Source organism: Poecilia mexicana, unplaced genomic scaffold (assembly GCF_051168715.1).
Source record: "Poecilia mexicana isolate PSO_F unplaced genomic scaffold, ASM5116871v1 scaffold_22, whole genome shotgun sequence".
Classification (NCBI taxonomy): Eukaryota; Metazoa; Chordata; class Actinopteri; order Cyprinodontiformes; family Poeciliidae; genus Poecilia; species Poecilia mexicana.
The window spans coordinates 12,023,838-12,038,574 of NW_028263391.1; the positions used below are offsets into that span (position 1 = coordinate 12,023,838).

The following is a 14,737-nucleotide window of genomic DNA, read 5'->3' on the forward strand; positions in this document are numbered from 1 at the left end:
GTGTGATACGGACCTGATGAGGGGCAGCTCTGCCTGGTTCCTTTAGATGGGGATCGTCTCCAGGAGAGGTTTCGACCAGGAACCGACTGCCAGCTGCAATCGCCCTCTTCAAAAGAGCAGTAGCTACCGTTGAGAAAGTTTCCTGGAAAGCGATAGGAGAGAATATCTCAGTGATTTATGTATAACGAGGCAAGAAAGTGGACTCATCACTGGCAGCCAAACATCCAAGGAGAAAGAGAACAGGGAGTTGAGTGACATGTAAAGGCAGAGAGGCTCAAAAAAGAAACAGTAGATATGGGGAGCAGGGTAATGGCCCACAGGATTTGATGTGGTGATGAAAACTGTGGAAGTGGTGCAGAGAAATCTCAGATTCACACCAAGTGGGAAACTGGACAGAATAAAAGTTGAATCGTCTGAGAAGAAACAAGATTTGGTGACATAATGTTGGTGAAAAACAAAGCTGGTGATTATATCGGCATTAAGTTTACACACGCGAAATCACGGATTAAAGTTTCTGATATACGTTCATCTTCCAACTTTCATGTTCACACAAGAAGACTTGGTGCTCAATTCTGATCTTTCACTCAAATACATTTTTTTCTCTTTGCAAGATTGTTCAATCGGACTTTTGTGTGGACAGTTTGTGACCCCAAAGCGACCCACAGGCACAGAACAAGAACATAGACGTCACACAGAAACGAAATGATTACTGAAATAATAACGAATGCTGCCGTTTCTGGATTGATTTTAAATTTGTTGAGCGATGGGAGTCAACTGTATGAAACCAAGACCATCATAGGATGAAGGAAGCTAGGAAAACAGAAAGTTGCATATTGGCTTTAGTCATTACTTATGGTCATTATGACACAAGACTCGCATAAACAGTCAGATAAAATGCAACACTTTGAAAACTATCAAATACGTATCCGATTTAGTACCACATATGGAAATTATACAAATCTGACTCTTATTGTTTTGGTGAAAAAATTGGAATTGGAAAAAAAATGATTTGTGTTGTACTTTCTTGCTGTGTGAACGTAGCCTATCGCATCTACTTTTAGGACAGAATGTTTATTTACTACATCATATAGTCCATCCACTAATATGTGTCTAAAGAAAGTTGATGAAGAGAACTCAAACGTGTTTCAAAGGCACCGAAAAACTGCAGAGTCTATTATTGTTGACCACTTTACCATCTTCTATTTCTATATATTAGAAAAGTTCAAAAGAAAAATAAATAGCTTAAAAAGGTCCAAGTCAGAGAACAACAATGAGTACTTCCCATCATAAGGACCTTGTAGTGCTGCAAGAAACTCTTCTCACTCCAGATGAGGTAATAACACAATTTAGTTAAAAGCATTCCACTCTGCATTCATCCATTTATTGACAGCGTGAGTTTCAGGAAAGTGATCCACTTCTTGTGGAACAGAGTGATGCAGCTTTAAGTGCAGTTCAAAGTGTTCATTTGTACCATTTGATGTGAAATCAGTGAAACACAAAAAGCCTCTATTTAGCCTCAGGAGTTCTTAAATGTTTATTTTAAAAGCTGAAAAAATGTTAACTTTCTCTTCAAGGACTTTTGGAGTGATTTTTATAAATAATAACTTTGGTCACTTTGAAACCTTTTTAACTTTTCTGTGATTTCAATTTCTTATTTGCAATCAAAAGCCTCTTAGTGTTATTGTTGTTTGTCTGCACGTTTTTAATTGCGAGTTCATTTCACTTTAAGCTGTGTGTTACTCAGATTGAACGTTTAGCGCAGCTCTGTGTAAAAAAGGCAGAGCTTATTTTAGTCAGTCAGTGCATTTTCTCTTCTGGGACTAATAGGGAAAAAAAAATAAGGAGCAAGAGATTGTTCTTTATTTTATAATAAAAACAATATCTACATGTAATTACTGTGTCTTTTGAATCTAATTTTAAAGTTTTATGTTTTTACATTTAAACTGGAAGATTTCTTATAATAGTTATGAAAACTTAAAAGAAAATTATAATAAACAAGCATTAGAACTCTGACCTTTCAGACATTGTAAAAAAGGACTGATTAACAAAAAACCAAACAAACCAAGAAAAAAAAAATACACCAGCCACGACCCTCGTCTTTTTCTTTTGCTTCTTCTTGCCAAAAAAAGAAAGAAAACAAAAATCCAGAGATTTTCAGCCAGGAATGTAATACGCTGCTCTGTAATTGCTGAAGTTTCAGACATATTTCTCTTAAAATGTTTGAGTTAGAAAAGAGAAAACAAGACCCTCTGGCCAATTTCGAGTCTCCATATGAACACCATGATCAGCCATAACATTTAAACCACAGAAAGCAGGGCTCAGCTGGGAAACCCACAAATAAAAACAAATATTAGCCTACTGCTTACAAATATTCCTCTTATGATCTAAGAAAATATTGTGAATTTCATCTATATTTAATCACTAAGTATTGCCCTCTTTCACTTGAACCATGAAATCAAAAGCTTCAGTCTTTGGTTTCAAAGCTTTATTATTACAAAGTTAACTTTATGATTCTTTCATATAAAAGTTGCTGAGGATCGGGGCCTTTTCACAGATCATGTGGTAGTAATTATAAAGGAGATATTCTTTTGGTGAACCAGGCAGGCCAACAAAAGCCGTCTTAGATTGGCAATTTTATAGCAGCAACATGTTTTGAATTTAAAAACAAACATTTCTTAATGGAACATGTCTGTTGCAAACAAACTAAAAAAAATTCACTCATGACTATAACAACCTTGCCCTGCATGAACCAGTCACTATGAGATCATATGCATAAAAAAGTAACATATATCATCATGTCATGCATGGTGTCTGAACATAAACATCTGGGATGGTTAAGTATTTATAAATGTCACATTTTAAATTAAGGTGAAGGGTAACTTAAGAAAAGAAAAAATAACTCAGTGTGTGACATTCAAGGTTTTAAAAGAAAACATGAAGCAGGCCTCTCCACTCATTTGGAGGGAAAATGAAAGGTCTGAAATAAAGTCCAGTTTGCCTAGCAGGACTTTGCACAATTATCGGCATCCTGTAGTTAAAACCACAGAAGTATGAGACAAGACTGAGCAAAAAACTGTATTTTTCTCCAAAACACACTGTATGAAAAGACTGATTGGCCAATAAAGTTGCCAGCAACCCTGAAAGAGCTGCAGACATTTGTGCAAAGTGCTGATTGTGTTCTCTGAGTGATAATCTACTGTATTCTTCATAGGTCAAACAGAAATGTAAAAGGTTGCAAGACAAAACACAATTCCTCCAGGACTGAGATGAGCGGTATTTTGAGACATTTCTAAAACATATGTTCGGCACGCACACACAAAAAAAAAAAATTAAAATCCACTGTGTATCACTAATATAATAAATAAATAAGTATGAGATCTGGACCCAAACGGTCCAACAGCATGCAGCTGGCTTTGACAACGATATGAGGAGCTCCAAATGTCAGTCAGTTTTGAGACAAAACCTCCTGGTGTTTTCTGCAAGGCTGAAGATGGACTTTATGCTTCAGTGCCAAAAATCAGCAAAGTAATGGCTTTATCAGAAAGTTTCAGAGTGACAGAGAGATTTACCTGCAAACATCTTAAACATTGGGAGAAGACTGAGAAAATGTACCAACTCAAAATGTGGCATGGACGGAGATAAATGATTACTAAAGATAACAGGATTGTGTTTTAAAATCAGAAGACTCTTAAAGTGTCAATTTTAGTAAGTGGTAAATTAGTTGCTTTAGAAACTGTGGATTTTGTAGGAGTTCAGATTTTCACGATGCAAAGTTAATCTGGAAAATACTCAAAGGTAACTTAGAAAGCTTCATGTGATTTTTGTTCAGCTGAAGAAAATGCTGCAAATGTAACGCAGACTGAACTGAAAACTCAAGTGCCATCGTCCTGCAACGTCTCCTGCCTGAATCAAAAGGCTAAATTTCCCCCTTGTCAAGTTTTGCAAAGACCTATTAATTAATCGTCCATTTCATTCATGTGTGATGAAGCAGAAATGAATCCAAAGTTTGAACGACAGCGACACTCTGGGCTAGGTTCACAGACCCAGACCCAAACTAAATATTTGAGATACATGAAGGGCTCTCAAGACTCTGGAGAAGACTTTGGTCGACCTTTGGATTTCCTGTTTTGCTTTTTGACATTTAATTATTGATGTTAGCGGTTGAGTTGTGATTTGATCTCGTAGGACAGCTGTTGATACCAGGTGTGAATCAGGCCTTGGGCGTCAATGTGAGACGCAGCACATTTTTTTTCCATGATCAGTGATTTAACAGTTAGTAAGAGAAATAGAAAAGCTAGAAAGAAAAAGTATCTTGGGCTGATTCTGGTATTTGAATAAACTACAGTATTTTAATACTTTACATTTACAATCAAATAAATTGCTTTAGGAAATTATGCACATTTTAATTGAATGCTAAAACCAATTAAAGTCTGAAATTCTTACATATTTTTGGAGCAATGTTACCCTTGAAAGATCTTCCCATAGCAAGACAGTTCCTGGTTAAATAAATGTTGAATAAATATAATTGAAAAAAAAAAAAAAAAACAAACTCAAACACCCCTTATATTATGGCTTCTTACGCTTTGATGCAAAGCAGCGTTTCCAATTTGTTACGGGGCAAATGTGGAGCTGGAAGGCAGTGGGGCGTCTGCTGAATTTAGCCGGGCTGAGATCAAGCAGAGGAAGCTGGGACTCTCAGAGAGTTGAGGATGTGTTTGTGCATAATGATGCGCTAGTAGGATGGTGAGGGATCATCCATGGGGACTCGAGCTTCCTTATATGTCGGGAATCTTTGTGATTGACACCAGCTGAGCTTGTTCCTCCAGCCTCTTTCTGCTTTTTCCCATTAATGAGCCTTGGCAGAGCTTATAAAGGATTTAAATAGATCAAATCAGAGGCAGATAACTGGTGGATAGATCATAGAGAATAGGGTATCAGAGAGGAGATGCTATGTGATACGAGTGCCAGGGGGTAATCAGGATGGGTGACTGATGAATATGAAATGAACTACAGACATGCAGGTACAAACGTAGGCAAAACAAAAGACATATGATGGTTTAAAGGTGGTCTGATCAACATTGGTCCTTGATTTTAATAAGGTTAAAAGATAACGGTTGTGTTTCTTAATAGTTTTGAGGACAGTTAACAGCTGGTGTTTGAGTAGTCTTACCAGAGCAGTGACATTTCTCAGCAGGGAACACATTTTTCTCAGCTAAATGACCAGTTTTTACCTTGATTTTAACCAAAACAAACATGTAAAAAGAAAACAGAACAGGAAATATTTGCATTTTGAGATTTTATTCCCAATCCTAATCGTCAGTCTATAGGTCTACCCATCCACCCATCAAGGTATATATAAATCTATATATTTGATCTGTTAATCTCCTTATTCTTCCATAAACCTGCTGAAAATCTTTTTGGAGTGAAAAAAAAAATATTATTTTGTAGATATGCTAAAATAAACATAATTAATAACAATGTTCAGATTGTATTTAAACAATATCATGGTAGGAAACAAATGCTTTAAAAATAATTAGCAAGCTAGTTTTAACAGTCCACCCAAGAAACCTCGCTATGAAGAGCTGGTGCAGAAGATCAAGATCATCGTCCTCATCCTCATCATCAGTGTGTTAGCTTTAAAGCCTCTGCTTTTCAGTAATTCCAGTCATATTTCAGACACCACTCTCTCTGTCCATAGCCCCACTTTCATTTGGAGTTCCTCAAGGACCAGTTGTTGGCCCCATCTTCTTGAATATGTTTCCCTTTGGATTTATCATAGCCACAATATTTATTTTATGTCTCATCCAGATGTTGATGTCACCACCCTGAAAATATGATGTAAGGAAACACTGAATGTTTTTCTGAACTGATCAGGAGTTATAAACAGATATTTGAACTGAAATCTTCATAACAAAACACAAAGTTATTCACTTTGATTGATTTCTGCTTGCTTGAATTACTGCAGCTGCATTTAGGCTAAGACAACACTGTAAAACATTTGAAGGTGGTTTAATTGAAAATTCAAGTGAAGTGTAAAACTGTCTTGGTTTTAATTTAGAAATCGAAGATCATCAAGTTAATTTGACAACAAGAGAAAAGCTGTCAAAACGTTGTTTTTATTCTCACAGCTCATTAGTCTTCAATCTTGAAGACATTACGCAAGAAAACTGCCCTCACCTAGTTGAACACATTTCTGTATTATTTTCACTCATGTTATCAAGTTGAAATAGCATATTATTTTAAATTAGATGATAAATTCATGACTTAGTTTGCACAAATACATGGTAATACATTTTACTAAATATCAAACTGAATTCTGCTCAGAAACATTTATTTTGAGCTTTAGCAATGTGAGTAGACAGAAGTTGGTAGACACAATTAAATGAGGCTCAATTTATTTGCTGCTTGCATCAGGTAAAATAACTTGCTTCCTGACAAATGATAAGAGTGAGGAAACAGTACTTCCTGTTTGGTGTTAGATACAATTCAGGATTATATTGTTTTTCTTTAGAGTTCTGCATGGGTTAAGCCTCGTTCGCTTAATGGCATTTTGAAATACCAGATTTCAGCAAGAACACTCAGATCTACTAACTAGATGCTCTTGAATGCCCTGCAAAACGCACAAAAACAGTGTTGACACTGATTACTTTGGTTGGACCCATTCTGTGGCAGAACTTACCAGGGTAGATACTGTAAAGATTCATCAGACATGGGATTTTGTTTGTGGGCTTTCATTCCGAAAATATTTCTGTTTTACTTATATTCTGTGTTTTTAATCATAATTTACAAGTTTAATTTTCTTTCACTGTTTCAGGATATATATATATATATATATATATATATATATATATATATATATATATATATATATGTGTGTGTGTGTGTATTTTTTATTTTTTTTTCTTGGTCTGTTCCGCTTTGGCCAGCATTTGGTCTAACTCCTACAGTCTTAAATCTCTCCCTCCCTCCTATTCTGTAAGTTCTCTTAGAGGACAGAGAACTGTGGAAATGTTGAGTCTGGACAAGTGTGGAAAATGACCTGAGGAACAGAAATAGTAGGAACCCTGTTTAAAAACACAAACCCGGTTTAAAAAAGAACATAAACCAGATCATCGACACATAGAATCCAACTTTTATTTCTGACAGACTAATTTATTCCAAATGTGCAAGTGTGTCTTCCAAAATCAAAATGCTATACACACATACAGTTATTACATTCACAGAGAGATTACACCCTTGGGTTTGCCTCTCAAGCCAATTAGCGCTAATAAATCCTCTCGCAGCAGAAAGGGAATCTGCGCCTGGCTGGGATTTTCACCCTATCGTTACCCTCTTATCTCCCGGCTCCCATTGTGAGCAAACCTACACACACACGGGAGTAGGCATCATTTTAATAAGCAGCACAAGGGGAGGCTGACCTGCATTGTGGGTACAGGCAAATTAATTCTGGTCGCTTTAATGTAGGTAAAAAAAAAAAAAAAGAAACAAGAATTAATCCTCAACTTTGTTGTTGTTATTCTGTTCAATGGTATACGTGAGACTCCGGAGCTGCGCACACACAAATTTCAGAGACAATTTAAAGCTGCGTTCATGCGGGCGGCGCTATAAAAAGATTCAGTGTACGCACAAGCAGACACACACAATAAGCACCCGGCCTGGGGGACTTGTGAATAAGATGTCAGCATAGTTGGCTAGCGTTGTTCCTAAGCCCTGAGAAAAGCAGAAAACAAATGTGCAAAGAGATAGAAATACCAACTACGGAATATGTCAAGGGTGAGAACTGCTAGCCAAGCATATCTCCTGCGACCTTATTTTGGGTTTTTCTCTCTGCGCTTCAGTCAGGAGGGCACACGAACACGGTCAGCTATGCTGGGTGGGTTTGCTTCCTTAAAGGTGATTTTCCACAATTCACCTTGATCAATGGGCAGCAGAGTAACAGTGGCGGCATACACCTTCCAAAGAGGGGATACGTCATGTGCTCGAGCACTTGTCCTCTCCCATAATGCTGAAATGATTTATAATCATTTATTTAAATCTTAGATAAAGCCCTTTCGTTATTTTTAAGGGATTGTTTTGTTTAAAGTTGATCTATTTTTGATCTAAATCATCAGGAAGTCCCTCAGTCCTGCACAGCTGTAGTTATCCTGCCAGCAGTCAGCAGTGATTTTCTGCTTTGTTTGGGGACGCCTTCCTCTTTACACAAACAATAAATCTGCACCAGCACCGCCATACCAAGTGGGTGTATGTACAATCATTCAATGTTTCTTTTCAGAAACTGGATATTTTACACCTTTGACCAGGATGCAACTTGTTGGTTAACGAAACTGAGCTGGTTCTCAGTGGTGCATGTAAGGAACGAGAAAACAGGTTTTTGTCTAAGGTGACTCTGAGAACATCATCTCATCCGTTGACTATCCAAAAACTTTTTTCTCATCCTCCTAGAAATTTTTTTTTTTCCTCCACTCTGTATTTGAGTTACTATAGTCCTTTATGGAGTAAGCCAACCCATAAGACATCTTAAAATGCTCTCTATTTATTTGACTTTTATCAACATGCCATTACAGTTGTTCAGAAAGTAACACGTGGTTTTTCATTTATTTTACTTGGTGTTATATTATACAATTGCCCCTATGTAATCTTAGATTGTTTATAACTTTTCTTTGCTAACTATTGGAGGTCTCGAGAACAAGTGCCGGGTTGAGCCCTCCATCCTGGTCACAGCTACAGTAAAAAATAAAAAATAATAAGTTTTACTATTTAGGCATGCCGATGTTCTCAGTGGATAAAGTATTTAGCAGAACAGATACAAAATAATTATGAGTACAATATGTCTCACTGTAGCCGGTTTAAAAACCAGATTAATATACAAGATCCTCCAGAAATCTGGTCCTTCCCTGTAAAGTTTTTTTCTTCATGCCCCTGCTGTGGTTCATGCACATCATTGCGTTAACGTGTCCCGCTCTACTCACGGCAACGGTTGCCTTCGTCGTCTCCGAGTGGGCAGTCTTTGCTGAAGTCACAGAGTTTGTCCAGAGGGATCGCTGGCCCCTGGTAGCAGTGGTACTGTCCCTCCAGGGTGATGTTTGGGCCTGGTGAGGACGCTGAGAGAATAAGAAGAGCGAAGCAAAGTTAAGGTGGAGGGTTTTCACAGTGTAGTCACGAATGAGTAAAACCACCTGAGTCGAGGATTAAGCTTGTTTTCTGAACATCCCAGAGAGATTTAACGCATTGTGTTCGACAGAAAACTTAAATCTGCAGCTCTGAGAAAGTATAACTAACAAACATAAAAAAAAAGTTTAGAGAACATTAGTTTGTGAGGAAGGCCAATACAACCCATGACATCCGTAGACTGCATGCAGCATCATAAATAACCTGAGACAGGCAGCATAAGCTGTGAATACAGTACTCATCCATCAGAGGAGGAACACAGGCAGTGAAAACTATGACCTAGTTACCGTTAGCGGGCTTCACACGTGGTGTGAGCTCACACACGCACATGCACGCACACACACAACTGATATCACCTGTCTTGGCAGCTCAATTGTCACCAGGTGCATTTGCATATCTATGCAAATCAGAGCCGATATCTGTAGGTTCTGGAAACTGACTGCTCACCTTCACCTTAATCACCAGAAACTGATCAGAGAAGAAAAACAAGAGATCAGGGAACTAAAACATAAAGCACTGATGGGGATCTTGTTTGTTTCCCTCTGTCATGAGGAAAAAAAAAGGGGAAGTGATTATTATCACGAGTGACTGGCTGCTCTCTCTGTAGTCTATCCTTGATCTGTAATATGCAGATTTGTTCTCTGTTCAGGCGAACTTGGAGTCGAAAGTCTGATAACAATCCCATGATACGGAGAGGCAAATGTGGAGCGAATGCTGCTAGCTGCGCTGACGAGATACGCACGAATGCCACGACGGCTTTCATCACGACATTTTGTAATTAGTGCATTTCTGCTGCAGCTGAACTAGATGGAGGAAGCTTGGAATGACATTGAGGCGACGGCATCCAAAAACTGAACAAATGAGGAAACAAAACATCAATGTCAAACTGTGATGTGAAATGTTGGCAAAAATCTTATCCGTTTATGCTACCCAACAGTTAGAATTGCTTCATTTTTAAATCTACAAAGAAATTTGGTCAAAATACTTCATCATGGAAAGTGACTGACCTGCAAAAACAAGGGAAAACCTGAAGAAAGTTTCCCAGTTTCTCAGAAGGAAATGAGCTTTTGCCCGTTTCGCCAACTTCAATTAGTGTGTCCAGGATGAACGTCATACGTTTTTGCCCTTTAATAATTTTTTAATAATTTAATTTGTTATTTCCAGAAGTTGATTACACAACTTCAAACAGCATTTTGACCACACTGTTGTTGTAGCCACCAACAAGCCTCAGGAATAATTCTCATCAGATATTTGATCCGATTTTGCTGAAGGGCTTGTAGTTAATTAAAACTAGCTGATTTCCTGCTGAATGGAGTCCTTTGCTTATTCTGAGGGTGACCGTTTGGGTCCAGATCTCAGAAAAAGGCAGCATTGATGAAAAAGCTTTTGTGCTGCCATTATGGCGTTTATAGACAGGAAGCAGAGAATGAAGGGTGGAAAATAACGGCAAAAGTCTCGAGGTCCAGAGATGAGCCCTGAATGGCTCTGTTGAAAACTAATAGCCTCCAGATATATGGGGCATTTGCGCTATTGCTACACCACAGAAACTCCCCCTGAAATCACTTCTTTTATCTCTTCATCTTTAGGATTTGTTTCAGCTTTCCAAGTTGTTGAATTAAAGTTAAATTAAGCCATAGCCCGGTATTAAATTGCTTACTTTCAGACAAAAAAAGCTTAAGTGGACACCTGAAATTTATGTTGCCGGCATCAACTCCAAATTAGCCACAAAACACTAAAGATTGCACAGAAACCATTGTTTATTTACCAATGGAGGAGAGGCCAGGAATCTCAGAGTTATGGCTCATTCTCTTCTGTGTCTTTTTTTTTTTTTGTGTGTGTGATGGAGAAGCATTAGCGCCCACTTGGAAACTGACACACCTGGTGATGGATTAAAAAGAGATTTCTTTTTTGGGGGGGAGGGGGGGAGGTGAAAAAACACATTAGTTGGATGCCTCCCACGGTCCACTGCTGCGCCAGGAACTCTATGGCTGTGGAAAGCTACTTTAACACCTCGGTGAATGATCCACTTCACAATCTTTTTAAAATGAGCCAGAGTAAATGACTCTAATGATGAATACTCTTTTGTATCGGTTCACAGAAACGGCCTCATCGGACTCTTTTGGGAAACTAAAAGCTGTGCATAAAAATAGAGCCTCAGTGACATGTGACATTAACAGGAAGACTCAATTAGCTAAGGAAAAGGGTTGTTGTATTATGCATTGGCTGTACTCGGCAGCTGCTTCTTCTTTGCAGAATCTGCCAACAGAACAATTTGTCAAATAAAGAAATAAGAAGTTTATCCAGAGTGAACCGAAACCTCTGGGCGTTGGACTTAAATTCATGGATTTATCTTAGTTCGGCGACAGAGGAGTAGCAACGTGTAAAAGGGGTGATGCGGCTAACTTTGGGCCCCCTGAAGCAGGTAAGCGCAGCCAGACATGGCCACTGCACTGCGCGCAGACTGCAGTTCTTAAATCACACTTGTCAGATTGTGAAAACAAGTGGGTCAGTGGGGGATGAATTGCCTGTGGGATCAAGAGAGTTTTGTTATCTTTGTGTTCATGGGGTTGCTTTGGGCTTTGTGAGGAGAATGATGAATGAGAGCCGAGGAGCTGGAATATCTGCTGTTCCAACAGATACACAAACACAAGAGTGATAGTCTGATAGAGGTAGACGTCAAAATATTAGTCTTGCAAGTTTAAATGGGGAAGAAAAAAAAAACTGCATTCCAGAGCCTAAACTATTTCGAACTCTGTTTTTTTTGTGTTTTTTTACATAAAGAGGCCTTGGACCAAAAATCTGTATTTTCCAAAATTGTTTCTTAAAACGGGTTAATAGTTTATTACAAACAAAAATTTAATTAATTTGGATTTTATGTGAAAATCCAAATTAATTGTGAAGTAGAAGGAAATGAATTTCCCAAGTCAAAGTTCAGACATAAACCAAATGGAGATTCATCGGCAAGGTTTGCTGACAGACACATACCCCAAATACCTGCAGCTGAAAGAGTGAATACAAATGCACATAAAACTTTGAAAACTATGCATAATATTTACTCCCACTTAATACGTTTGCTCTGCTTTGTGTTGGATCATCACATGAAATACGAAAAATACTCTAAAACTTCCAGGGCCGAGTTTGGTATTTTCCAAACCTGACCTTCAAATGGTTCTGTCATTCTGCCATATTTTGGATGTTTCTCTGCTTTTTAACACTGGATTCCAGCAGCTGAATCAGCTTCTCAGCTGGTCATCTCACCCTGCAGAGGTCTGTTAATTAACCATTGATTAATTTCAGAGCAGGGATAGGAAGCAGTTCAACCCAATCAGCGACTCAGTTAAAGTTCCTACATTTAACTTGTGACCAGATCAACAGTCTTAGAAAAGGAACCAAAAATCTTTGAAAATTAGCCGTGGACTGAACAGAAAGTCAGTGAAGTAAAACTTTAGTTAAAAATTTAAATGACCATGTTTTTTTTTTAAATTTCTGTTAAAGTGTCTACAGGAAGCAAACAAAAAGGCAAACATTTCACTGGTATTTTGAAGTCTTCTGTTTAGTCCCCACTTCTGCTACAATGTCACATTTTACTAAAATCTTTCATTATTAGGATTTGTAAAATTATAGTGTTGCATTTTTCAGATTTAAAAAAAAATATATATGTTTTTGCAGATTCATATTTGTCCCTCTAAAATTATTCCAGTTATTAATCTGATTTATCTGTGCAAAAAGTAAAATGAAAAACGAAAAAAATTAACTTTGCAAAAGTATTCAATGTACCAACAATGCAACATCTTGTGTGTATGTGTGTGTGTGCGTGTACGCATGGTTTCACTATATATCTCTGGATCTTGTCCGCTTCCTTAAATTCTGACTTTGAAGTCCAAACTGTTGTGAAGCTGGAGAATCAGGAAGACAAAGGAGGTGCCATCCTCCTGTTTACTTGTTTCTTATCATGCTTTGTTTATCTAAATGTCAGGAAGGACTGGAAGAGTCGGAGCCATCTATTGCAATCTGGAGCGATGAGGTTCACATGACTGACAACTTTCAGTAGATAATGAGTAAAACAAATCCTGATCCTGGTAATGCTGGTTCTGCAGCAGTGATATCTGTCCAGCTGAAAGAGAGCCTTATGTTCCAGATAGTTTTATGTTTGTTTCATGAGTTGTTTTTGCATTTTGTTACCCCTGTGGAAGCTTCTGGATCTGGAGCTTTTCACTACAGTGAAATGCAGAACACTGCATCGAAGTTTCAATATAATCTTGATGGGATTATCATGGTTTAATAATAACTAAGAAATAACATATAGTTGATTGGTTTTGGTTTTACCCTCAACTTTGGGACTCAGAGCAAAACAGCTGATTAAAAAAAAGGAAATGAACGAGGTGAAACATTGGGTGGAAAACAGAACCCAAACTTTACCATTCTGCGTAAAACTAGTTGCAACTTCAGCAACAAAAAACTTAACCAACAAAGATCAAATCAAAAGAAATTATTAAGTGATTCAAAGAAATGAACCAGATTTTTAACGTAACCACTCTAATTACATTTTCCTGCTCATGTGCTCCTTATTAATTTGGGGATTTCCCCACAAGATTTTCACTTTCTCCTGTTTTCATCTTGACGTCATTTGATATTCGTGCTTTTACGGCAAACACAGGCGGCGTTTATATGAGGAAGAAAAACAGAATACTCCGTCTTCTAAGAAGTCTTCTTTAATAACACATGACCCAAGGTACTGAAATGCTCTTCAACTATTTCTCTGTGTACTGACCATGCTGTGTTTAATAGCTTTTCAGGGCCACCTTTCTTCTCAGTATGTTGCATTTGAACATCAATCTTGCCTCACAAGTCTAAATTTTCAAAAGAAAAGGTAACAAATATATTAAAAAAAGCATTGTTTTCTGTGCATCTTGTAATTTCACGCATCAGATGTTGACTAATACAACTGTAAATTTCTTTGTGGTTTTGAGAGGATTGTTTTTGTTGCCACAGAAACTTTCAAAACTAGGTTTTGTAAAAAAAATAAAAAACAAAAACAAAATATATCTAAGTACTTCATCCACTGAAAATGGAGAATTGATTTTTACCTTCCGAGATAGATTTAATTGTTGTTTTAGATGGTTTAAGCTTTTTTTTTTTTTTTTTTTTTTGACTGATTTTGTGCAACAGAACATGAAAATGACAAGGGTCTTTACAAGGTTGCACAATATTTCAATCTGAGCTAAACTGTAACAAAAAGCAAACACTAAGTCCACCCTATAATTCACTGGGTTGTAAAACCACCTTTAGCTGCAACAGCTCCCAGTTATTTACTGTCCAACTTTCAGTTTTCCACATTGTTGGAAGGATTTTAGCTCAGTTTTCTATGACATGTTGCATCAGCTCGTTGAGGTAATGTCAGGTCAACAGGCTCACATTTGTCTCCAGAATAATTTGATTTCCAGATCCTGGTCGACAAAATAGCTATATTAACATCCCCTTGATCGGATTCAAATGTATTCAGATTAAATCGTTTGAAGGCGTCGTTTATATCGTGATAAAATTACGAATCCAATCATGATGTGCATTT

The 14,737-nt window shown here is 37.5% G+C and overlaps 1 protein-coding gene across 1 annotated transcript in view; it reads right to left on the minus strand.

Moving 5' to 3' along the window:
- alk (ALK receptor tyrosine kinase) overlaps window positions 1–14,737 on the minus strand; it is a 90,205-nt gene that overhangs the window by 62,131 nt on the left and 13,337 nt on the right. The window contains exons 2-3 of the mRNA XM_015008156.2: window positions 8,970–9,101; window positions 14–142 (exon numbers count right to left, since the gene is read on the minus strand). Coding sequence (XP_014863642.2) covers window positions 14–142; window positions 8,970–9,101 — 261 coding nt within the window. The remainder of the gene's footprint in view (window positions 1–13; window positions 143–8,969; window positions 9,102–14,737) is intronic.